Source organism: Sus scrofa, chromosome 18 (genome assembly GCF_054392235.1).
Source record: "Sus scrofa isolate SSC_HxYL_T2T_F1_AM1 chromosome 18, Sscrofa_HxYL_maternal_Yorkshire_Landrace_v2.0, whole genome shotgun sequence".
Classification (NCBI taxonomy): domain Eukaryota; kingdom Metazoa; phylum Chordata; class Mammalia; order Artiodactyla; family Suidae; genus Sus; species Sus scrofa.
Window position 1 is genome coordinate 45,770,703 of NC_139400.1, and position 26,940 is coordinate 45,797,642.

General features: G+C 44.8%; 1 protein-coding gene across 9 annotated transcripts in view; it reads left to right on the forward strand.

Annotated features, from left to right (window-relative positions):
* ELMO1 (engulfment and cell motility 1) overlaps positions 1-26,940 on the forward strand; it is a 555,188-nt gene that overhangs the window by 83,436 nt on the left and 444,812 nt on the right. For 5 of the 9 annotated variants that reach the window (XM_021079239.2, XM_085005795.1, XM_021079236.2 and 2 more), the window contains exon 2: positions 16,437-16,586. The exons of 2 other annotated variants lie outside the window; for them this stretch is intronic. In XM_021079239.2, coding sequence (XP_020934898.1) covers positions 16,509-16,586 — 78 coding nt within the window. In that variant the 5' untranslated portion in view covers positions 16,437-16,508. Of the gene's footprint in view, positions 1-16,087; positions 16,163-16,436; positions 16,587-26,940 lie in introns of those variants that run through there. 2 more of the 9 variants (XM_021079240.2, XM_085005797.1) reach the window with 2 other exon arrangements.

Genomic DNA, 26,940 nt, shown 5'->3' on the forward strand with positions numbered 1-26,940 from the left:
CTGGCACATAGGAAGCTATGTCCACATTAGCTATTACGGTCATCATCTTATTACTCATCTCAAAGCTGAGAGATAGTGATGGGTTTCTCACATTTTATTATTGAGTAAACTGAGGCTCAGAGAACAATCTTCCCAGGGCCTCTGGCTAGAAGGCAGTGAAACTAGAATTGGAATACATGCAATCTGAGTCCAGTCCATGGCTGTAACTGCTGTACTCTGCTGCCTCTCAACTTAATAAGAAAGAAATGGCCATGAGTTTTTGAGATAATCTGCAGATTAGGTTTACAAAGAAGAGGTGAAGAAGAGGGGTGTCTCTTGTACTAGTGGCTTGGTCTTTAGTGCTTGGTGCCTCCAGATGAGTCTACTTGGTGGTAGTCAGTGAGTTGGCTGGGATGCATCTTCCCTTTGGAGTAGTCCTAGCTCAGTAATGACTTCACCATATATTCTGTTACCGAAGCCAGAATCCTGGGTCACCCTTGACTCTGTTTCTCCCTCTGCCCCTAGATTCAGTTTATGATTGATGTCTATTGATTTTTAATCTTTAAAAAATAGCTCATAGGAACTCTTGCTGTGACACAATGGCATCAGCGGTATCTTGGGAGCGCTGGGACACAGGTCCCGTCTCCGGCCCAGCACAGTGGGTTAAGGATCCAGCATTGCTGCAGTTGCAGCTTGGGTCTCGGCTGCAGCTTGGATCTGATCCTTGGCCTGGGAACTCCATGTGCCATGGAGCAGCCACAAATGGAAACAAAACAAAACAAAACAAACAAAAAAAACCCTTACAAATCCTTCATCTTCTCCATATCCAAGACCATCACCCCAGTCCAAGCTGTTGCCATCAGTTGCTTTCTTACCAAGCCTTACCAGTTGGTCCTTGCCCCATTCCAGACTGTTCTTCCGTAGGCTAAGGCAAAATGCGAATCTGGTTATCTAGTGCCCTGGCTTAAATTATCACCCACTTTTGCATTCAGATCCAGATCTCACTGAGTCCAAATCCTGGCCTCTTTCTTATGCCATCTGGCCTCTATAAAGTTTGGAGCAGTTGGCTTTGATTTGAAAAGCTGAGAAAAAGTAAGATTCTAAGGTATCAAGTGGAATCTGATTTTCTTTGACCTCATTCATTAAATTCATGCCTTGGATAATTAGGTCCTAGAATTTGACGCAGACCTGTCAGCAGAGCTCAAGTGTTCCACAAAGATTTTTAGTGTCTGACCTTTTTTTCTAGGCAAGACAAAGTCTATTCCAGTAGGAACATACGCTGTATAGCAGTCTTTTCTACTTTTTTCCATAATCTCCTTCACTAATCTAGCTAGGTTTTTTTTGTGTGTGTGTGCATGGTTGTTTTTATTATGTATTATCGTTGGTTTGTTGGTTTGTTTTGTGTATGACTGAGTCCTTATCAAAGCAGATATTAGCACTTGAGTCTCAAGTTTGCTAGAGCTGAGTGCAGATAAAAAGAATTTTTTTTTTTTTTTTCCGTTGTCTTTTTAGGACCACACTCACGGCATATGGAGGTTTCCAGGCTAGGGGTCGAATCTGAGCTACAGCTGCTGGCCTACGATGCCACAGCCATAGCAAGGCCAGATCCGAGCTGTGTCTGCAGCAGTACACCACAGCTCACAGCAAGGACGGATCCTTAACCCACTGAGCAAGGCCAGGGATCAAACCCGCAATCTCATGGTTCCTAGTTGGATTCTTTCCACTGTGCCACAATGGGAACTCCCAAGATAAAAAGAATCTTAAATCATCCTGTTAATTGACCAATGTAAATTTTAAATGGTACTGGGCAAACTGCCAGCACTGAGTTGGAAGTCCCTCTATCTTCATCTTAGCAGTTTTTAATCTCACTGCTTCCCAGGGCATGCAGACAGCTTGCAGGGAGGCTTGGCCCAGTGAAAAGTGAAGGGGAAAAGCATTTTTTTTTTTTTTTGGTCTTTTTGCCATTTCTTGGGCCGCTCCCGTGGCGTATGGAGGTTCCCAGGCTAGGGGTTGAATCGGAGCCGTAGCCACTGGCCTACGCCAGAGCCACAGCAACGCGGGATCCGAGCCGCGTCTGCAACCTACACCATAGCTCACGGCAATGCCGGAGCCGCATCTGCAACCTACACCACAGCTCATGGCAACGCCGGATCGTTAACCCACTGAGCAAGGGCAGGGATCGAACCCGCAACCTCATGGTTCCTAGTCGGATTCGTTAACTGCTGCGTCACGACGGGAACTCTGGGAAAAGCATTTTTAACAAATCCACTCAGAATGATCTTCTGGATGTCGGTTACCTCAGGATGTCATCAGAAATACTCATTTTAAGAACAGAACTGCGGCCACCTTTCCCCCAATTTGTACCCTGATTTTATGTTTAAATAAACGTGATAAGGAATTGCTGGATTCATGGATATCTAGGGAGGGGCATGCCTTTTGTCTCCCCATGAACAGGGAACGCTGACTGGCCCACGGGATTCACTGTTATCTTGATGTTTGTGGGATACGCTCTTCAAAGTGTGGCCACCTGTGCATGCTGATAGCATCCCCCCCCCCCCAGAGTATTTTATCTGAAGACAAACTGCAGCAAACTTGTGAGGGAACCTAGATAAAAACCAGCAGGAAGAGACTTCTATCCTACAATCCGGGGAGTTTTGAGAGCCCCTCCTGAAATGAAAGAGCTAAGAGGGGAAACGCTAGAGGCTTTTGTTGTTGTTTGTCTTGCTGGGGGTGGGTGTGAGGTTGTGCCAGTAACCAGAGGGAGAAACTACCGAAAACCCTGAAAGTGGGGAAATTCATGTTTTCTAGTTTCCCCTCATCTTTCCTGAGGGACATTTCAAAGTTCTTCTGTTTGGAGCCAGAAGAGGAGATGTGTGATCACTGGCCACAGAGCCTTCATCCCCGCTCAACCCCCAGCTTGCGCAAAGCCGGAAGGACACCCAACTGGGGAAGCTGGTCCATACCTGGGGCAGGTCTCCTGGTGTGCAGAGAGCACCCTTTTCATCCTTTTGGGGGGACTGTTAACTGCCTCAAAGCTGAAGACCGCATCTACATCCCCCTGGCGGGAAGGATCTAGAAGAGGTGGCATCCCGGTTGCTTCCCTGTACTGAGAGAGCTTTCCTGGGAGGCCTGGGCCCGAGGTCAGGAGAGAAAATGGGTCTCTTCTGGGTGAGCAGGTTATCTTCTCAGGTTGTTCTCTGTGATTTCCTGCCTTTGCAGTGCCGTCCGATCCTTCCAGAAGCTTAACCTTCCTTTTCTAATTTCTCTCAACCCAGTCGTTTATCTAGAAACCTCTGCTTATCCTTTAAAACCAAGAAAAAAAAGTCCCAAGTCAGAGTCCTGTTGTGACTCAGCAGTAATGAACTTGACTAGCATCCATAAGGACACAGGTTCGATCCCTGGCCTTGCACAGTGGTTTAAGGACACTGTGTTGCCGTGAGCTGTGGTGTAGGTCTCAGATGAGGCTCCGATCCCATGTTGCTGTGGCTGTGGTGTAGATCTGAAGCTGCAGCTCCGATTTGACCCCTAGCCTGGGAACCTCCATATGCAGCAGATAAGGCCCTAAAAAGACAAACAAAAACAAAAGAAAAAGAAAAAGAAAGAAAGGAAGAAAAAAAATAGTTCAAGTTTATAAAACCTCCTTCTACCTCAGGCCAAATTATTTCTTCTCTACTCTGAAGTTTGTCCCCTTCTCTTATGATGCTTAAGGGAGAAAGAATTGCCATGCGGTGGGACCTCTGTGTTTCACTAGAGGAGGTTATGGACTGGCTCACCCAGTTTATTCATCCAGCTCCTGCATGTCTGGGAAATGAATAATGAGCATGATGCCATGGCAGACCCTGTTCTGGTTGCTTTATGTGTTTGGTCTTCACCACAATCCTCTGAGAAAGGGTCTAGTGTTGCTGCAGTTGTACAGCTGAGGACCCTGAGGCTTGGCCATGTTATGTAACTTGTCTGTGGACTTGGAGAACCAGGCTCAACCCAGGCAGACATCTGACAACACTCATGAGCAAGATTGTGCTCATCTGGAGAAGGACACCTAAAGGGCCAGAGGAAGGAGAAACAGGCAGAGGCTCTTGCCATCCTGTGAGAGTGGGGGCTGCAGCACTGTGTCAGGCATTGCCTTTCAGAATGACGAATTCTGTGCTGCGTTGTCAGGTGGAAGTCTGTGGAAGCACAGCCAGCACCCCGCCTTCTGCAGGAGGCCCTCACTGCTAATCTGATGCAATCCAATTTCCTAGGCTGGCCTTTAGGGCTCTGCCGTTGCTGGAGAGGGAGGGAGGGAGAAGTTTTCGCGTATTGTTTTTTGATCAGCAGGTTTGGAAACTTTGAGTGCTTGGCTCACAGGATGGTGGAAACGCTCCAGCATTTCCTGCGGCCTCGAGTCTGGGTTCTGAGATAGGGAACGGGGCCTGAGCATTGCCTGGCCCACTGGGGAATGTCAGCACACATCACGGAGTGACAGGGATTGCCCGGGAAGGGGAGCTGGGGGAGATGCTGGGGGGTGGGGGCGGCGGTGCAGACACTGGCATTACGACAGCTGAAAAGGAATTTGAAAAGCAAATATCCAAAAATCAGAGCAAGGGGGAAGTGTGTACATTAGTTTGAAAATAATGAACTTGCCATTTGAGATGTCGATTCCCTAAATGTGAGCACTCAGAGTGAAGAGATGAGAACCAGAAGCTCAACTCGGGTCTCATCTTGTTTTTGACAGAATGTCTCCAGGAGGGAAATGAATCTGGAATTGACCCTGCTCTCACCTCTGAGCGCCTCCATTTCTATTTCTGTCCAGTGGGCCAAATGAGTAACTGCTGCTTGAAGAAGCACCGAAAAGGTTTCTGTGCAAGGAATTTCTGTATTGAAAAGAAAAAAAAAAAAAATACACCATTGGTTTGAGTAATCCCTCACATCTAAAAACAAAACAAAACTCTGCATTTGCTTTTAAGGAAAGAGTGATTCATTCATTTATTTATTCACTTGTCTGAAAAATATTTATTGAGCTGCTGTTTGCCATGCCATCTGGTCAGGACCCGAGGTACAGAGATGAGTAAAACTTCTCCCTTCGGGGAATTCATATCAACTAATAGCATAAGAAGTGGGAAGGCACTCTGATCAGTGCTTGGTAAGAAGACAGGCATTGGGCCAGTTACTTCTAGCTTTGGAGGCTGTGGGGTCCAGGAAGTCTCTCAGTGGTATGGGCACATGAAACTGGCTTTGAAGTCTAGGTCGGACTTTTTGAAGCCAACCCAAAGGGGAAAGGAGGGGACATTCTGGAATGCAGAGGAAACATGATGAACAGAGGCAGGAGTCGCAAGAATTTGGCAAGCCCAGGGAACGGCCAACAGTCTGATGGGGACAGAGATAGCCAGCATTCTTCTTGGTGCTGTCGTCCCTCTCTCTTTAATACATCAGGGTGCACTTGGCGAGTGACCCAGGCCTGGCCAGTCTGGGGCTTGCCTTCTTTACAGCGCTTACCAGCAGCCACTGCCAAAGGACCTTTGATGATCTGAAGGGAAAGCCGCTTTGTCACGTCTGACTTCCAGTCATTGCCCGTGTCTGTGGGCATGGGGCAAGGGATACAGTGGGTGGGGAAGGGTGCCCTGAAGGAGTGGCACTCAGAGGCAGGATGGAGCCAGAAAGGTTTATGTGCTGTAGCCTCCGAATCACCATTCAACGATTTAAAGCAAGCAGCGAGATGTTCTAATTCTAGCTATCACAAAGACACCTCTTCTGCTTCTTTTGCTGTTTATCTTCTGATGGCTTACACGGTAGAAGCTGTGGTTAATTGAATTTTTATTGTCCTATGTGAATTGGAAAGAGTTACTCAAAGAGTTGGGCTGTTTTCCTGGAGACAGTCCCATAGATGCAGGTGATGATAATTCAATATGGGACGAAAGGAAAGCATTTTCTCTGCCACTTTCCACTATGTCTCTGGCCAAGATTCCTTGGCAATTCATTTTTCCTGAGAGACGAAGGATGCAAAGGGTCTCGAAATATCACTTCTCAAAGTGTGTGCCTTGAGAAACCAGTGTCACAGGCTACGCCACGAAAAAAGAAAAAGATTTCTGGACAGATACCTTTGGGAAAAAACTGTAGATTTCACACGTCTCATACAGTAAAGGCCCGAGAAGCCATGTGTCAATGAAGCCTTTACAAAATATGGGATAGCGATTAAAACAGGGGCTATGGAATCAGACAGATGTGGATTGAGTGCTGGCTGGGCTCCATAGGTGGATGTGGGACTTAGGGCAACTTCATGACTGCCTCTCTGTTTCCTTGTCTATAAAATGGTTTCTTAAGTGGTACCTATTTCATGAGGTTGTTAATGAAAGTGTAGATACATTAAAGCTATATGAACTAGTTATCCTAAGTAGTTATTATCCATTCAGAGTTTTAAAAGAGCTTTGACTGTTTTTTCTTTCTTTCTTTTTTTGCATTATATCAATTAATATCTCAAAGGAGGAGTGTTGTGTGGGAATTGCTGGGCTAAGTAAGACTCATTCTTGAAATGTAGGCATGGCTTCTGCTAGCAGCCCAGGAAAGCAAAGGCAGCTCCTAGGGCGGAGGGCTGCATCAGAAATATGGACATGTAGGTCTTAGAATTCTAGAATTTAGGAGCAAAATATCATCACTCCTTGGCTGTGAAGTTAGATTGTAACTTCAGTGTGTTTTGTGTGTCAGTTGTCTCTAAGGGAATGGCTAAATTCTAACTCAAGGAAGTAAACCATTAGGGTAGAGTTTATTTATTAGTTAGGAGTTTTTAAATTACGAGTGATGGAAACCTAACTCAAACTCACTTAGCATAACAGGGAGTTTAAGTGTTCATAAATCTAGGAAGACTATCAGGATAGATCAGAGAACAGAAGGAAAAGTGTAGGAGCCAGAAATTCAACATAGTTAGGGCACCTGTCAACTGTCTCTCCTCTCTGCTTGTCTTTGTTTCTCTTTGCCTCTTTTCCTCCTATGGCCCTTCCCCACCTAGAGGGAACAGGGAGGTGGACAGATTCAGCTTAACAAGCCCCGCAGGTTTTACAGTTCATTCCCTAGAAATGGATTTGCTTGGATCATCTGTCCCTTGGACCAGTCACTGTTACCAAGGAGATGGGTGCTGTCACTGGCCAGGCCTGACCACAAGCTCACTCTTGGTTAGTAGCCCATGGGACAGGGCCTGCTAGGTGAAAAAAAGAAATGGAAAAGCTCCCAAGATGGACAAAAACTGAAGCGACAGGAGTTCACTCGAGTAGTGTGTGGAGAGAAAATGCCACACACTGGCATTATCCTCAAGTGGTATCAAGATATTCATGTTTTCATGTTGAATTCCCTTTCCTTTTGGTTTTTATTAACAGATCCTTGCTCTATATTTCAGCTCCCTTTTTTGAAGTAAAAATATTATAGGAGTTCCCATTGTAGCTCAATGGGTTACGAATCTGACTAGTATCCACGAGGGTGTGGGTCCAATCCCTGGCCTTGCTTAGTGGGTTAAGGATCCGGTGTTGCTGTGAGCTGTGGTGTAGGTCACAGACGTGGCTTGGATCCAGTGTTGCTGTGGCTGTGGCTGTGGCCAGCAGCTATAGCTCTGATTCAACCCCTAGCCTGGTAACTTCCATATGCTGCTGCAGGTGAGGCCCTAAAAAAATTAATAATAATAATAATAGTAATAATAAATGTAGGACTATCAATATCCACTTTGTAAATTTCATCTATATAGACTCAGTCACCTGAGTGACCTGGGTCATTTGTCCCCCAGGGAACATTGGGCAAGGTCTGGAGACACTTTGATTGTCACAACTGGGGAGGCACAACTGGCATCTAGTGAGTAGAATCCAGGGATGCTACTAACATCCTGCAGCCACCAGTGTCGCCCTACAGCAAAGAATTACCTGGTCCAAAATGTCAATAGCGCAGAAACCCTGCTTTAGTGGTTCCATCAGAACAGAAATTCAAACTGCCAAATTTATTACTCTAAATATAATGGATTAAAAATAATTTTTTTTTATTCTTAAAAGGCCTTTGCTTTTACTTTTTTTCTTGATGGTAACAATATATGAAGCTATTATTTTTCCTACATTCTTACCAGTCAAGAAGAGTTTATTTCCCACCACTATGAGAATCAACAAAGGTCTTTTTATACGTTATTTGCATTTCCCTTATTACTATTAATGATGACTTTTTAGGTATTGATTAATTACATGTTTCCTCTTGGGCGAGTTGGTTTTTTTTTTTTTTTTTCTTTCTTTAGGTTGTACAAGTATTTTTTTCTTATTAATTTATAAGAGATCATTATGAATGATATTTATGCCAGGTTGGGTCACAGTTGTTGTCTATATGTCCTCAGATTGTTATTTGTCTTTAAATTTTTATGGGGCTTTTTGGAATGCAGAAGATTTTAAGTTCCTTAATGTTAAATTATCAGCCTCTTCTTTCTGCTTTCTTTCTTTGGTTTGTAAGTTTGCTGGTAGAGACTGAGTGTCTTAAACAACAGAACTGCATTGTCTCACAGTTCTGGGGGCTGGAAGTCTGAGATCAAGGTGTTGGCAGGGTTGTCAAGGTCAGGCCTCCTCCTTGGCTTATAGGTGGCTGTCCTCTCCTGGTGCCCTCAAATGGGCATCGCGTTGTGCTTGTGTCCAGATTTCCTCTCCTTATAAGGATACCAGTCCACTGGGGTTAGGGCTACCTTAGTGAACTAATTTTAACCTAATTACCTCTTCAGTGACCCAATCTCCAAATACAGTCACATTCTTAGGTATGAGGGGTTAAGAATTTAGGGGGACACAAAGGCCCACAATAGGCATCATGTTAGAGGGGCCTTTATGACTCCAGAAGTAAATAAATATTTAGGGGAAGTTATTCAGACTCACCAAGATTTGGTATTTCATTCATTTCCTGAAGATGGTGCCCACTACCACTCAGGGCTGGGGTGAAGAGCAAGTGGGCAAGTGGGTATGTCAAGTGCCCGATGCAGTGCCTGCTCTGGGCACAGGCCCTGCCCTTTCTGCCGCTGTCCCGTAACCTTCGCAATGACTATTCAAGATGCTGTGGAAGCACTTTCCTCTACAGGTTTGCAGCATATTGCAAACAATGGGAGTCTAATAACACATTTCCCCACCTGGCAGGTCAATGGGCTGAGTTATTTCTGGGATTACCACATGAGGCTTTTGTCCACAGCATATCCGTAAAGTGGAATATTGGGTTTCTGCATTTGATTCAGTTCTCGCTTCACCTTCTTCTGAATGCTTTGTCTTGCACGGTGTTCGCCCTGTTTCTAAAGCCATAGAGCTTCCTCGTTGACCCTCTGCTCTTCTCAGAATGGCCATCAGTTTCCTAAGGGAGACAGAGACTCTGAAATGGCACTCCCACTGTGTATTGATCTATCCGGACCTTGGATGCAGGGGCACAGGCCCACACCCCTGCTCCCATGGTCCCTGGCAGTTTTTGTTGATCTCTGTGACTGGTGAAGGGGAATGTTGTTCCTCCCTGATGTTTGTTTGGGAAGGGAAACAGAGGCAGCAAACCTGGATGAGCGCAGCATCCCGAATAATGTCCAGCTGAGAGCTCCTGTCCCTTACTGTCCTCTTGGAGCTAGACAGTAAGGGTGTCGAGATGCCGTCGGTCTAACTGGAACAAGAAGAATGTTGTACAAAGAAGAGGAGAAGCAAACTTTTATCCAGATCTGTTTCCAGCGAGCTTTTCTGAGGCACAGTGTGTCGTGCAAGGCAGTGTCCTCTTAAGAGAAACCCAGAGAGCTCAAGGCAGACTGAGCAGCCAAAGGAGATTCGAAGATGCCACGTCAACATATGCCACGTTGCAGTGAGGATCATATTGAGCTAAAAGCAATTAAGGAACAGCATACTCAGGAGGCGCTCTCTGCCCTGCTTCTTCTACTTAAAAGCAGGGTATAGATTTCCATTTGTAAAAGTGTCCTCCTCTCCCAAACCAAAGAGACAGCTCCTGTCAGCTGAGAGGACTTGCGATTGCCTAAGAAACCTTACGAAACAACCCTTTCTTAGCATACATTTCCAAGCCACCTTTCCACAACCTACATTCTGCCCTCCCCCAGGAAGTCCCAAGCCCCCTTTTCTTTGTTTATCCTTTCTCCACACTTTATCACCCCTTGTTAAGACAGTTTGTGAGCTCCAAATTTTAACCCTCTGAGTTACTCACCTCTGAGTTCTCCTGCATGTACGGGTGTTGCATGAATAAATAATTTTTTTTTCTCCTGTTAACCTTTGTTTTATTAGTTTAATTTGCAGTCCCCAGCCACTGAACCTAAGAGGATTGAGGAAAGTTCCCCCCCCCTGCCATCTCTATATACTACAGAGAGAAGGAATGGAAGGCTGCTTCAGCACCACCATAGAGGTCCTTTCCCTTTCTATCTAACTTGAATGCCAAAGGAGAATATTGTCTTTTTCTATCAGGGGTCACTCAATGTTTAAAATATGGGACTAGTTCTCCCTCCCCACTAATCCTATATTCATTATAAACCTAGTATCTATCACAAGTACATAATGATGGCTGGTGGGGCAGAGGACAGCTTGCCTGTGGAGGAAAGGGACAGAGGAGTTAAAGCAAATCATTTCTCCAGCTGTTTGGTGTTTCTTTCCCAATGATCTCCCTTTGGCTTCCACTGACCCATCTGTCAGGCTCTTTCAGTGCAGTTGTCAGGGCACACAGTTCATCAGGGCAATCATGTTAGTTTTCCCACTACACAGCTCCTATAGAATATTCTTAAAGGCTTGATTTTTTAAATTCATTTAATGGGGTTTGTTGGTATATCAGAAAGACTAGAAATAAGATAAAAGGGTTTAAAACCATTAAGGGACCCAAAGCTTAAACTATGTAGAAAATTCAGGAAAAAAAAAATAGGTCAGATATTTGGACTTTGTGAAGTCCAAGACCTAATCGAGCTACCTGGAAAAACATGTAGGGTTGTAACAGATCTTAAAGAGACTGAAGTGAGGTGAATTTGAAATGCAGACATATAACACTTTGGGCATCGAACGATGTGTAGAGATAGACTGATTTCTAGCTGGGAATTACAAACGGGTTCTCTCCATTATCTTGGACGCAGGACCCAAACTTTAGAAGCAGGTGTTCAGGATTTCCCATCATGGCACAGTGGAAATGAATCCACTAGGAACCATAAGGTTGCAGGTTTGATCCCTGGCCTGGCTCGGTGGGTTAAGGTTAAGGATCTGGCGTTGCCATCAGCTGTGGCTGCGGTGTAGGCCTATATGGCTCGGATCCCCCATTGCTGTGGCTGCGGTGTAGGCCGGCAGCTGTAGCTCCGATTCGACCCCCTAGCCTGGGAACCTCCACATGCTGTGGGTGGAGCCCTAAGCTGTTCAGCAGACTGATGAAGACAACTTCAACTTGCTCAGGGATTATGGAGGCACATCTAACTGACATGCAGGTTTTGGTAACTAACTCCCAAGTAAGAAGTGACTCTTTTTTTTTTTTTTTTTAATTTTGTTGTTGTTGTTGTTGCTATTTCTTGGGCCGCTCCCGCGGCATATGGAGGTTCCCAGGCTAGGGGCGAATCGGAGCTGTAGCCACTGGCCTACGCCAGAGCCACAGCAACGCAGGATCCGAGCCGCGTCTGCAACCTACACCACAGCTCATGGCAACGCCGGATCGTTAACCCACTGAGCAAGGGCAGGGACCGAACCCGCAACCTCATGGTTCCTAGTTGGATTCGTTAACCACTGCGCCACGACGGGAACTCCTCGTTTTTTTGTTTGTTTTGTTTTCTCCATTTAATTCACTCAACTGTAAACAAAATCTTTGGCATGCATATTAAGGTTGTAGAGTCTTATTATTGGAATACAGTAAATCAGTCAGCAGGCAAGCAGTAACATTGTGGAATTCTCCACTCATTCCCTAAGTAGGGAGAACCACAAGGCAGAGTAGTTGGAAGGTCAAGCCAGCTGCCTACACTTCCTTTTAGTGGTTCTTAAACTTTAGTTTGCATAAGAAGTATTATATCAAGTGGTTTATTACACAAATTCATGCAGCGTATTTTGGGGAATTTTGTCTACACTTGGTTTTATTGCCGGTAGCTCTGATGAGATTTCAGTCGTGGAGAAGATCCATTCAGCTGACACCATGAATAAGATGCCTGGTGATGTAACTGTAATTGGGATGTGAATTCTGCCCTTAGAGTGCTCCAGGTGTGATGGGGGGGGCGGGGATTGACCAGAAGACTCAAGTGCCATGAATGCTGTGCCAGGGGAAGTAAAGACTGCAGGAAATTGCATTGTTGATTGCCATTTAGAACTGCATTTTTATCTCAGTTATGCCAGACCAAGCCCTGAGCCTGCACATTGATCTTTCTTGGAGAGCATGATGAGACTGTCTTGTGTCAAGTTCAGCCACGGGTTGCCCTGATAATCAGTAGTCTATCCAGAGACCTTGGTAGCTGACAACTTACCTGGAGGATGATGTTGCCCCTCAGAGGACATTTGGCAATGTCTGGAGACATTTCTGATTGTCACAGCTAGAGGAGGGTTGACCTCTAGTGGGCAGAGGTCAGGGCAGGGATCCCGCTAAACATCCTGCAATGCACAGGGCAGCCCCACAACAAAGGACCATGGCCCCGAAGGCTAACTGTGCCAAGGGTGAGAAAACCTGGGCTAGAAACTTTCGTTACTGAATTTCATTGGTAGCAACAGTGACTATATATAGAAGCCAGCGAGCTAACTGTGCCCTCGTGGAAATTTAAATACAGGAGAATAAAATGTGGACCTGTGTGGATAACGGGATTATTCATTCTGCACATGGGCACCTGACTCCACCCATGGGAGCCTGGCGACAGTCCTCTGTGCTGTTGGTTAATGTGGAGAAAACTGAGGAGGTCTAATTGGGCTGCTTGAGTGCCTTCCCAGCGGATGCCCCCTTGCCTCTTTGCTCTTTGCTCTCAATGGCTGCTTTGTACACCGCTCCTTTGTTGTTCTCCTCAGAGATGCAGGGAGAACCGCTTTATTCTCCTCTCATCTGTTCAACAGGTTTTGTCTGGACAGTCTTTGAGAAATAAATATCCGTTAAAGGGGAAGAAAAATACACTTAGCCTTTGATTCCTGGAGGGCCAGACAACCTCTTTCTGTGTAATTCTAGATTATTTTGTGTAGAGTTGGGAAGGAGGTGCTCAAAGTGCATTGTTATTTCTATCATCTGTTCTCTTATCCACCAAGATTATGTGTTCTTGCTTTGAATAGTGTTACCTGATATTCACCCCGAGTCTGTTTTCTTAACTCTTGTTCTAGGACGTGTAATTGAATCTGGGTCCTGAATTGAAGTGAGGTGGTACGGATAAAATACACTGTCCTTGGAATTCTCAAGTGAAATAAAAGAGTGTACAGACTACAAAGTCTGTCCCAGTACAGATTGTCTGCTGGTATTTGTGCATATGAGACTCCACAGTTTTGTAACAAGTTGTTGTTTTTGAATATTTGGTTGTTTTCAAATTTGGGGAATTATAACCAAAATAGCAATTGGCATTGTTATGGTTAAGGTAATAATTATTTCTTAGTGTTTCTGTTGTGGCTCAGTGGTAACGAGCCTGACTAGTATCTATGAGGATGCGAATTCCATCCCTGGCCTTGCTCAGTGGGTTAAGGATCCAGAGTTGCCATGAGCTGTGGTGTGGGTCACAGATGCGTCTTGGATCCCGCGTTGCTATGGCTGTGGCTGTGGCCAGCAGCTACAGCTCTGATTTGACCCTTAGCTTGGGAACTTCCATATACTGCACTTGTGGCCCTAAAATATATATATTTCTTGAGGAAGCACCCTAGAAAAGCAAGATCACTCAAAGGGAATACAGAATTTTAGGGCTTTGGGCTACAGCCTGCAAATGTACCCCTGGAAATTGTGCCAATTTATACTCTGAATAGGTGTTTATGGACATAAACTTTCTTCCTTAGAAGTCACAGCCAAGAGATATGGTAGGCGTGTCTAGGAAGTCAAGAGTATGGAGAAAGAATGTACTGAGTTATGATTCAACTGCTATCAAAACTCATTTTTGCATTACTCTGGCCCCTACTTACTTGGCTTTGTGCACTCTCCTGTTTCAGGAAGATACAAAGCCTGCTTCTGCCTCAGGGCCTTCGCACTTGCTGTTCTCTTGGCCTGTGACATGATTTCTGCAGAGGTCCACATGGCTCGCCTCCTCACGTATCATTGGTTTTTGCTCAGATGCTGCCTCTCACTGAAGCTCCCCCTGGTTTCCTTTTTAAAATTGCAGCCCGGCCCTCCCATGCAGATATACTCACGTGCTTCCGATTCCCCTTCCCTCTTCATTTCTGTCCGTAATCCTTGAGATGCCATCTAACATTGAGATTTGCTGCTGTATTCCCAGCACGGAGAACAGGGCTGGCACGGAGTAGGGCTCAAAAGTTTTTGTTGAATGAGCAACCGAACCACTGCTCTGTAGATTTGCTCTTTGCTGGTTAGCAGTGATTATCTTCATACTAGGCTATCTTGATCTTCCTTGACCAAAGGGGCAGCAGTTTTGTTTTGGTGACGTTGGCTCTGGTGACGTTATTTCTATAACTGCTAGTGTTGTTATTATAACTGCCGTTAGGCTGCTATCATTAGCTCTCCTATCTCTATCATCTTAGTCTCGTCCATCCACCACTGAGATCGGGGATAATAACTGACAAGGCCTCCTCTGGTCTGATAAAGAACCAAATGTGTATGTTTGATTAGACTCTTCACACAGAGATCAGTTTCTACAAAGGACCAGGAGTCCAGTAGAAACAGTGTAAAGGATTTGGACCGTTCACACAAAAGTGGACATGGGACTTTGCCTGTTTATGTTCAACCTCGGTCGAAGTATGAGAAATAGACATTAGAAGTACATTGAGATACACTTTTTTTCAGTGCATTAGGCAAGCACAAGTGCAATACGTGGTGAGGCTGTGTGTCAATAGGCAGCCTCATCTCTTGTTAGAGGGAGTGTGGATGGATACAAATCTCACGCAGAGGGGTATTTGGACATGCCTATCGAAATCTAAAACTACCTATGCTCTTTGACCCCAGAATTTCACTTCTGTAAATCTACCCTAAAAATATGCTTGCACATGAACAAAATGATATGCATGAGGTTATTCACAGAGGCTTGTTTACAAAGGTGAGAGATGACCAGTGGCCCACGGCCAGGGACTGGTTCTGCAGATAGGATACTTCCGTATCAAGAATGACTATGCCTCTGTAGAAGGAGCCAGGACACAGTATTTGTATTAATATAAAAAGATTTGGGAGAGACACGAAATGAAAAGACAAAATACCACCCCTAAAAAAAGGGTATAGAGGAGTTCCCTTGTGGCTAAGAGGGTTAAGGATCTGGTGTTTTCACTGCAGGGGCTCAGCTCACAGCTGTGGTACTGGGTTGATCCCTGGCCATACATCCTGGGCAGTGGCCAAACAAACAACCCGCCCCCCCCCGCAAAAAAAAACCCCAACCAAAAAACCCACTAGGTATAGAATACTCCCTTTTTATATAAAGGAAAGAGGGAAATACAATATGCTTTTGTATTTCCCTTATAATCTATGAAGAAATTCTGGAAGGATCTGTAAGAAACCATGAAGAGTGAATTGCTGGAGAGATGAGGATAGAGGTGGCTACCGGGCAGGTACAACACTTTGGGAGGTAGGAGGTTATACACCATTTTTACATGTGCCCACAGACGCGTGCACACACATTCAAGGTTTGAATCGCATGCATGTTTTACCTGTTCAAAAATGTTAAGTTAAAAAAAGTCATCCTAAAAGAAACGGTCGAATCTGGGAGAGAGAGGTGGCAGAGAATGATCTTACTTCCCTTGTGTCAGCAGCACCATTCATTCCAGGGAGCGTTCGAAGTCTGTTCTGAATGCTGTCCCCAAGCCGCTTCAGTCGATCTGCTTCTGATGGGGCACCATGTGAACTGGCCTGGGGGAGGGAGTGAGTGTGTGCCTGTGAGTGAACCTTGGGGCATCACTCCTGCCTTCTGATATCCTGGTTGCTATAGTGCGGAGCTCTATTTGTGACACACAGAGAACACTTTAAAGAAACACTGCTTCCTGGCCATGACTTCCTGGGCAATCTGTCCTTCCGGAGGCTGCCGAGCACGAGGGGTTTGCATGCTCTTCTGGGCAGAGTGAGCCCAGCTCGTTCAGACCCTGGGCACCATTCGGAGCAGAAGCGGGTGGTAAGGCATGCCTTGCTTCCCACTGGGCACTCGGGAGGCCGTCCCTCGCCAGGGCCTCGTCTCCTGGCGTCTGCGACTCCGGGGCACTGGCCCCTTCTCCTCCTCTGTCTCCTCTTCTCAGGAGCTACCCGAGTGGTGCAGTTGGCGCCTTGTGTCTTCTACGCCAGAGCCGTTTCTCTACCTAAACCACCAGTGAAAACAGGAAGTGATAAAGCAGAATTCGCCCTGCATCTGCCCTGAGCGACTTCTCTTTCTTTTTGTCATTCCGCATTAGGGATAGACACGTGTGTCCGTCTGCCCCAGAGGATCCCACTTGCACCGGCTTTGGACGTTCTCGGGATTTGCAATGCCGCCCCCCGCGGACATCGTCAAGGTGGCCATAGAATGGCCGGGCGCCTACCCCAAACTCATGGAAATCGACCAGGTTGGTAATACTGGCAGTCGTTCGGGGGGTATTTTAGTTTCCCTTCTCTTCTGACATTTTCGCAGACTTTGGATAGCTCTTTTTTCCCCCTGTTCTCTCTCTGGCTGTGTTGCAAGCTCTGTGTGGTAGGAGTTGCAGGGCAGTTTGATTTCTGCTCCACACGCAGTGGCGATGGATGGGGCTCTTATCGTTGTCCAGCATCTCCTAGGAGGGTGTCAGTACAGGGTTTGTGTCTGAAGCTGTGAGGGAGGGAGCAGAAGGGACAAGAGGATTAGGCTTTGAGCAGGTGACACAGTGGAGGCTGTCCCACCCCTGCCTTGCAGGGAGGGGCTCCGGACCACGTGCGGATTGTTTTATCATAGACAACACAAAACTTAATTTTTGGAATCACTTTTTTTCTTCGATTTTTGCAGAAGCAGCCAACAAGTATATTGCTACTTTGTCATATTAACAGCTTGATAATGAAATTAGTGTAGAGGGGCTAGGTCTTGGATTCTAGCCAGTTGTAATTTTATTATTAAAATGCACTGTGGGTTCTCTTATCTTGTCTGGTATGGAATAAATACGCAGTAAATTTTTACCAAATGAAAACCTATCAAGAAGACTTTTGAAATGGCTTTACCTGTGGAGGCTTCCTTCAGCTTGAGTACCGACAGTCTTATGATGGATCTCTCATTTACTCTTGGATTATAGGCTATCTCAGGAAGCTTACTTTTGTCATTCTGGAGCAAATGATTTAAAGGAAAAAAAAGACTGAGACCTTGTGTGCACTTATGGTTTCATAAAGCATATAATACAGGATTCTAGGTGGCTTTCTACATTTTCAAAAGTAGGATTCCATGGAAACTTCACTTTTTATGTCCTTGATACTATTTTATGGTTATGATCTATACTTTTTTTTCTGGTCAAATGTTTTATCTGGCTGAAGACCACTACACTATAAGATTTATATGGCATTGTGTGGATCCAAAGGACTCATTAAAATAAATTATAAAGATCAAATCAGAATTAGTTGAGTGCGAGCATGAAAGTAAGAAAGGTACATTTTTAGGATTGTTGTCAAAAAAGATGTCATCAGACCAGCACATCATTGTCATTTTAACTCTTCTCTGAGGCAGATTTTGTTGTGACTCTAGAAGTGACCCATGAATGTAGAAAAGCCGACCCAGTAATTTTTTTTTTTCTTTTTGTCTTTTTGCCTTTTCTAGGGCCGCAGCCGCAGCATATGGAGGTTCCCAGGCTATGGGTCTAATCTGAGCTGTACCCACTGGCCTACACCACAGCCACAGCAACTCGGGATCTGAGCCGCGTCTGCGACCTACACCACAGCTCATGGCAACTCCAGACCCTTAACCCACTGAGCAAGTCCAGGGATTGAACCTGCAACCTCATGGTTCCTAGTCGGATTTGTAAACCACTGAGCCACGACGGAACTCAATGACCCAATAATTTTATATATATTTATGTCAGTCAACAATTGTTACCTTTTTTCATGTGCTATTTGAGAGAGAGAGTACAAGTTGAATATTACTTTTTAATTTTTTAATTTTTTTCTATTTTGACCCCCCCCACGGCACATGGAGTTCCCAAGGCCAAGGATCAGATGCGAGTCCCAGCTGCAACCTATGCTGCAGCTGCGACAACAATGGATCCTTTAACCCAGTGTGTTAGGGCGGGTGGGGGGGGGTGGCGAACCTGAGTCCTATCCTAGCTCTGCTGAGACGCGCCACAGTGGGAACTCTGAGCATTACTTTAAAATAGGACTGGGACTACTTGGCGCAGACTAAGTATTGCCAGGATTAGGTTTGTCTACAACCCGAGAGAACCAACGGCTTCAATGGGATAGAAGTTGGCCTCTCAAGTCATACTGGGCAGTCCTGGGCTGATCTGATTTTCCAGTGCCTTTTTCATAGGTGGGGCTGAGGATCAGCTGCTTGGGCATCACCTGGGAGCTTCTTAGAAATAGTCTCAGACTCTACCCAGACCCCCTCACCCCGATGTGCATTTTAACAAGATCTCCAGGGCATTCCTGTGAGTGATTGTGTCTGAGAAATGCTGAGCTGGATTCTTGGTGCAGAAGCCTGAGGCCTCATCAGAACCATCTGGGGCACCTGATCGAATGTTCTCCAGGGTCCCAGCCTAAGAGATTCTGAGTCAGTGGTTCAGGTAAACTATTTCCTTTTGATTCTGCCATGGCCCGTGGTGTTTGGAAGACCTCAGCTCCTGATATACACTCATAGGGGCCTGTGGCATCAGTGTCCTGTTCTGGCTTCTGGCGATGTCCTTTTCTCTGTGCATACCTTAATAATTTTTTAAATATTCTTTTTATTTTAGAACAATTTCAGATTTACAGATAAATTACAGGGATTGTATAGAGAGTTTTTATATAACTGTGGCACATTTGCCAAAACTATGATAGCTCACTGGTAACCAAACTACAGAATTTATTTGGATTTTATCAGTTTTTCCACTGATAGCCTTCTTTTGTTTCAGAATCCGATCTAGGAATACCAACTGCAATGTAATATGGTCATAGTGTTTCCTCCGTCTTCTCCAGTCTTTGATAATTTCTAAGTCATTTCCTTGCCTTTCAAGGCCTGATAGTTTTGAAAAGTAACTTCTTTTGATATAATTCTTAAAAATAAATTTTATTGAAGTATAGTTGACTTAGAAAGTTGTGTTAGTTTCAGGTGTACAGCAAAGTAAGTTAGATATCCATATAATATATCTGTTCCTTTTCAGATTCTTTTTCCAATAGGTTATTACACAGAATTTAGTAGATCACCCTGTGCTATACAGTAGGCCCTTGTTACCTAACTATTTCATCTATAGTCGTATGTATATGTCTCAATCCCCTAATTTATCCCTCCGCCTCACATTTCCCCTTTGGTAACCATAAATTTGGTTTTAAAATCATTAGTCTGTTTCTGTTTTGTAAATTCTTTTGAGTCATTTTTGGTTAGATTCCATGCAATTGTGATATCGTATGATATTTGTCTTTCTTTGTCTGACTTACTTCACTTAGTGTAGTAATCTCTAGGTCCCACCATGTTGCTGCAAATGGCATTAATTTTTTCTTTTTTATGGCTGAGTAATATTCCATTATGCATATGTACCACATCTTCTTTATCCATTCCTCTGTGGAAGGTTGCTTCCATGTCTTGGCTATTGTAAGTAGTGCTGTGATGAACATTGGGGCATGTGTATGTTTTTGAATTATGGTTTTCCTCTGGATAGATGCCCAGGGGTGGGATTGCTGGATCATATGGTAGTTTTATTTTGATATAATTTTAAATACAGAGAAATGGCAAGAACCCTTGTCTACTTTCTTTCCAGATTCACTAATTATTAATATTTTGCTTCATTTGCTGTATTGTTTTTCTCTCTGCAGTATATAGATCCCCCTTTGAGTGATTTGAGGGTGATTTACACTTGATCTTAGCCAAAAGGCTGAGAAGCGATTGAGGGTGATTTAGAGGCATCATATCCCTTTAACCCTAAATCTCAGTATCCGTAAGAATAAAATCATTCTCTTACATAACCACAATCTCTTTAGAGAAACCAGAAAAGTGAACATTAGTTCAACACCTATCATTTAATTCAAAGCCCAAAGCCCACATTCAAATTGTATCAGTGTTCCCAATAAGGTCCTTTATAGGTATTTTCCTCACAGTCTGCTATCCCTCCAGGATCATGTATTACATTTCTTGTCATGTCTCTCTGGTCTCCATGGATGTGGAATGGTTCCTTCGTCTTTGTCTTTTGCGACCTTAACAGTTTTGTAAAATACGGGACGGCTTTTCTGTGGAATGGCCTCCAGTTTGTGTTTCGCTGATGTTTCCTCTCTATCAGACTCAAGTTTTGCATTTTTGGCAGACAGGCCAGAGAGGTGATGTTGTGTCCTCCTTGCGGTATCATATCAGGAGCCATGTGATGTTGCTGTGTCTATTCTTGGTGATGATACTGGATTTACAAGTGTAATTATTGAGGTTTGTAGAAGTTAGATGATTCACTAGTCCATGAGACTGTGACACAAACCCAGGAATCCAGGCCTCCCACACTCTGAACTGAACGTAGAAGTTGGCTGAGTTGTAGGCCTCGTGGTCACGCCGTGTGGAGACGTCCACCACGAGAAATGCCGTCCCTTATTGCCCTGCAGCTGCTGAGGTTGGAGTGAGACTCTAGGCAGTGTTGATGTCCGGTGTCATTTCTTGATTGGGTCGGAAGTTGGCACAAGAGTTGGAAGTGTATTTGCACGAGCGAGGAAGACTTTAGCAATGATCATCACTTGGGTTTTCTCCTTATCTTCTATCTTTTTAAATAAAGGTCACATAACCTGCCTCTCTCCCATTGCACGTTACCTTTGTTTAGAAAGCTCTTTGCCGCTTTTTAACCTGGAGAGCTACCCTTTCACTAAAACGTATTTCCGGAAGTTGGGTTGGACATTGCTGCCCCATCTCCTCTCCAAACCTCCAGTGTTCCTTCACTTATCTCAGCGTGTTGTCCTTGTCTATCGTCTTAAACTGGTGTTCCTCAACCTTGAGTGCCGGAGAGCCACCCAGGGAGCTTGTGAAGAATGCACATTCCCAGCCCAGCTGCAGAGATGGTGATTCTGCCGGCTGAGGATGGGCCCTCAATCTGGTGTTTGGTGAACACCAAGTGAGTCCATAGAAGGGCCTTCCACATGGCATCATGCAGGGACTCATGAGAAACAGTCATGAGCCTGTGAGTTACTTTGTCTTTGAGTACTGTTCCTCCAGTGCCTGGTAAAAAGCCCGTCCTTAATATATTTAATTCATGAATAACCGGGAGAGGGAGCTTCCTGAGTGGGGCTCGGTTCTGCTCGGCCATGCTCCAACAGGGCCCATCGGGATCCAGGGCATGTCTTCCTGGAGTAGACTGGTTTATCTTTCTTCTACGTTTTGACGAGACATTTCTATGTTTCCACTCAGTAGGAAAAGCCCTGAGGAATCTTTTGCAAGTGGAGTTTGCTATATCATGTGAGGCTCTTGAAAGAGCTGTCAGTGAGCTCATTTTTCTCGGCAGTGGCCTCTGCTCCCGCCTTCGCTGTCTGTGGTTGGGTTTCAAACTCGGGAGCCACTTGAGGCCCTAGGTGATGGTTATCTAGATACACGGAGCCAAAAAGGCTCCCCATCCACTCTTCGTATTCACTTACTGTATACTGCACCGCGTATTTTCCAGTCAAGGGATAGAAGCCCTGGCACTTTGACAAGAGGCGTCTGCTAAGAGCAGCGTGGCCTAACAGATGCAGTCCTGGCGCTGGGACGTTTCAACCTGGGTGTGGGCCCTGGAGTCCACCTTACTGTCAGGGCCCAGTTAGCCTCTTTGAGCCTCAGCGCCTTTGACTTGTCAAGTCAAGATAAAATTTTGCCACTTTTAGATTGTCGTGAAGATGAAAGAAACGATATGAAAAGAATGTAGGACACGGCCTGGTTCAGAGTGAATTACTCAGTAAAGGCAGGCATTGTTGTTGCTAGTTGAAGCAAGTTCTCATCAAATTGGAAAATGAGAGGCTCTGATTTTCCTTTTGACCTGCCCTTCCACCCTGGATAATTTCCCACCTTTCCCCTTCTTTCTCTGCCTAACTTGGTAAATGTTTAGGACGGAGAGAAAATTAAACAACAGGTGTGAGGGAGGCATCACCTAGTAATATAAGAGCATGCTAACTGGATATACAGCCAATTCATGCTATGGAATATTCACTGGCTCCCTAGTACTCCCTCATGATATTTTCTTCCATCTCTTGACCACACACCAATATTCTGGGAAGCAGCTTCTGTGTTCCCTGCACGTGCTCTTCAGTCCTACCGTTTCTCCTGCCTTGCCCTGCCCCGATGTGCTTTTCAAGGAGTCTGCTGAAGCCAGCAAGCCACTGCTCCTATCTGGGTCTCAGAAGTTCTCTGCTTACGTATTTGCACACCTCCACAAACCACTCAATGCTTTTGTCTCCTATCATGCTGTCTTCCTTTTCCACTGCCGGCAGAGGAGGAAGAGGTGTCCTCTCTCTCTTTCCAAGGCATTCCAACCCCTATCTCTTTGGCTCTACCTGTGTTTTAACTTGTCCTTTCTCCTTTTCTGGGGCTTGTGCCCCCATCAATATCCTCTTCATTTGTTCTTCTTTCCTCTGCTTTCAACAGTAAGCTCTTCTGTACCTACGTGGAAAAATTCTCCTCTTGACCTAGTAATCCTCTTGCTAGTATGTAATTTACTTTCTGTCTTTCCATTCCAAGCCGATTTAAGTGTTGTCAGTATGTGTCATCTGTGTTGCTTTGATATCTACATAATCTTAGGATGTATAACAATTTTCCTTTCCTTGGTGCTGCCCCTCTTTGATGGCACCAGTGCCTTCCTGTTTGCTAAATCAAGTGGTCTTCCCTCTGCCTCGGTTGGCCTCGCCCTCTCGGTAACACTTGGCAGAGCTTCTCATTCACATCTTGTTAAAACCCTCCGCTCCCTTCCTTAAGCTTCAGTTCTGAGATTCTCCCTCTTTATCTGATTAGTCTTCATGGGCTTCCTTCATGGTTCCATGTCATTCTCCTTCTTTCTGTCACAACCTCAATGCTTAGCCCTCTGGTCTGTGTGTTCATCAGTGACTCTCAGATTCCATGTTCTGTTCCATGTCTTTAAGTATAATTTCTATCTGAGTAATACCAGCTCTGGTCACCAACCTCTCCTCTGGCTGGTCATCCATTCATCTCTCTGTTTATTGGATATATTATTTCCCTGTATAAACCTTCAGTTGTCTGCAGAATATAAGCAAATGGTCAATAAAACTGCTCAAATGTGAACCTAAAGAAGGGGGATCTGATAGTTCCTCACCAACTTTTGGAAGTTATTTCATGTAGAAGAGGGATCATTAGATGTATTTATGACCCCACGTGTACAAACTCCATTCGCTCCATACAAGGAGATAGGTCTCATCTCTAATCAAGAAAAGCCAGCCTGGGCCATCTTGGCAGGTGGTGGGGGGGGCATCATCCCTCTTACGTGTGTGTCAATCACTTGAGTAGGCAGTTATGCTTTCAGTTCAGGCCCGGAAAGGATAATGGGAAGAGATGCATGATTTTCAGCCTTAGTTCTGCAGAGCTTTCTCAAGTGGTTCCAGGACGAGGGTGTGTGCAGTGGGCTGCCAGGCTCTCCATGCTCACTCTGGCCACAGCAGCTGCTATTGACTTGTTTTCATGTTTGGATGCTTTGGAGAAAGATTTTGTTTGAAGATAGCATACCACGATTAAAAAAAAAAAAGCCAAGGACAATTCCTGAGTTTTCCAGTAACCCTGAGACTCGAATCAGATTCATTAGCTTGCCCTCTTGTCCTTCCATGATTTCCCTTTGCATTATCCCAGGTCCAAGGTATCTGCAGGTGCGTGTGTGTAATTCTCAGGTGCCCTCTTGTTTGTAGAAGCTGCCCGTTTAGAAGTGTGACCTGCACATTTATGCACTTTTTTTGTCTCATCTCGTGTAGTTTCTTTTTCTTTTTTTTGGCTGTGTTCACAGTTCACGGTGGTGGCTTGTGGAAATTCCCAGGCCAGGGATCGAGACTGAGCCACAGCAGTGACAACACTGAGTCCTTAACTGCTAGGTCACCAGGGAACGGCTTATGTAGTTTCTTTCTTATCACCAGCCTGCTCGCATCCCTCCTGCCCTCTCTTCCCGCCTCCACTGCTCTACCTCCTGGCTTTTGCACTGCAGAGAGCCTCCTTTCTGCTCCTGTCTTTTTGGATTATGCTATAATGCAGTGCTTTCTCCACCCCTCTCATTTCTTATACCATTTTCTTTGCCCGCAGCTTTTGTTTACCGTTAATATAACCTGCATCTGATGCTATTTCCTTTTTTTTTTTAACGTGCCCACGTCTGTTGAAGTGGGCTACATGCTCCTGGTGGCCAGCCAGATTGTACCTACATTTGTATCCTGCGCTCCATCACAATGATCTCTGTTTCTGTGGGCTTACTTTTGGCTTGAAGTGTGAGGAGTAAAGATGAGAATAAAACATTGGTGTTCTCCATCCTCCCAACAGAAAAAACTGCAAGAGCAAGCCCTCCCCGTACATGGCTGTGGATTTTATTTTTCTAAAAGAAACATAGAGGCATGTGTTTTTAGGCAAGTGTATGCAGAATGATTGCCTTCAGCATTCCCTCAGCTATCCTATTTCTGTAGTATATTTAAGATATAATTCAATATGCATAAATTTGATTTACCCAAGCCCTTTTTTAAAGCTCGCTTATTGCCGAAAGCGCGTGGAGGTTTTTGTGCTCAACAGAGGAGTTATACTCATTCTGTAGGTAATAACAATAGTAGCAGTAGCAGTAGTAATAGCATGCGCCGTCTAATCAGCATCTACTGCGTGCCAGGCAGTGTGTTAAGTGCCCTGCACGGAGTATTCCATCCCCTTACTACAGCCTTATGAGGCAGGCTCAAGACTTCCTAATTCATAATTGTTCAGAAGTTCACTGAGTTGCCTCAGATCACACAGTTAGGAAGTTATTGATTTGAATCCAGCACTGGATGACACGAAAACCCAGGCAGTTTCACCGAAATCGTAAATCTGTTTGCTAGTTCTTTTTTTTTTTTAAGTATTTCATTGAGGTATAATTGACACATTATGAGAACAATTAAGTTCTACTCTCTTGGCAAATTTCAATCATGCAATACAGTATTATCATCTATATCCCCCTTGCTTTATATTAGATCCTCGGGCCTTGTTCATCTTAGAGCTGAAAGTTCGTACCCTTTGATCAACCTTCCATGTTTCCCCCATCGTCAGCCTCTGGCAACCACTTTCCTACTCTCTGTTTCTATGAATTTGATTTTTCTTAAGTAGATTCCACATGTAACTGGTAGTAGGTGGTATTTATCTTTCTTTGGCTTAGTTCATGTGTTTGGTAGTTCTCTTTGGGTCTCTCCGTCTCTTAATGGCTCAGTTCAGGGGCTCCTACCAGTAACACCAGCTTGGTTTGAACAGACACCTACACCACTGCCAGCTTGCCTGCTCCATCCACGAGCAACGTCACTTCCAGGGAGATGCTGTACTGTGACAGTCAAGACCGTCTCTCCTTAAACATTAGGGAAAAATATGGCGAGTGGTCTGGGAACCCACCTGGAGTGAGACAGAGCCTAAAAAGGCTGGTTTCTTTGGGGATGGACCCTGGGAGAGGCAGGCTGACCTGGAGCTGCTGAGCATGGACTTTGGGTAGACTTCTTTGGACTCTGAATCTGGGCTGTCACTAAGTGCTGTGTGACTGGGGACAAGCCTTCTGCTTTGTAAGGAAGAATTGTCAATATTCACACATGCTTCCTGGTGCTGTGGAGTTAGGTGAGATAACCCTCAGCACTCTGCTTAATAAGGATAAGCATTAGGAGCCAATTATGATTTGTTTTAAAGAGTGGTACATAGCATAGAACAAGTTTCTTATGTTTCAAGCAGGACTGGAACCAATAATGCAAACTTTTCCTTAAAGGCATTAAAGCTAACTCTTCAGCCTGAAAGCCCATAATTCCCAAGACATTTAAATATTGAGAGCCTAGTCAACTAAAATGACAGTCGAGCTCCAAATAGAGTTTGGAATTCAGATACAGTCACATAGAATGCACAATGTGAGTGTATGTAATACCAATGAATGGTACTCTTAAAAACAGTTGTGATTGTAATTTTAATGTTCTGTGTATTTTACTACCTAATAATAATAACAATAAAAAAGATCCCACAGGATCAAGAAAATGAGACTGAATTTCTGGAAAGCGAGGTTCCACCCTTTCACTACAGGACTGAAAAGAACATGTGATTTTCCTGGACTGTTCTTTCCTGAATGGTTGGATTACATCAGGATTTCTCAACCTCAGCATTACTGACATTTTGAACTAGATAATTCTTAGTTTTGAGGGCTGTCCTGTACATCGTAAGATTTTTGCAGCATCCTGGCCTTTACCCACTAGATGCCAGTGGCATCCCCTCCCCCAGGTGTGACAACCAAAAAATGTCTGTAGACATGGCCAGTGTCTCCCTGGGTGGTGGACACATTTCCCCTGTTGAGAATGAATTAAATTGGTGGCTCCCAGGCCTGGTTCTGCATCAGAATCACATATGAAACATATTGGACGTACGGAGAGGATGATTCGTAGGTGTGATTCAAGGCCTGGGGATTCCTGTTTTTTTCGAGCTCCGTGGTCATGCGGATGCCCTTGGATCCAGACTTAGAAATCACTGTCATGGAGTTTGTGTTGTGGCTCAGTGGTAACAAACCATGCTAGTATCCATGAGGATGAGGGTTCAATTCCAGGCCTCGATTGGTAGGATAAATATCTGGTGTTGCAGTGAGCTCTGGTGTACGTTGC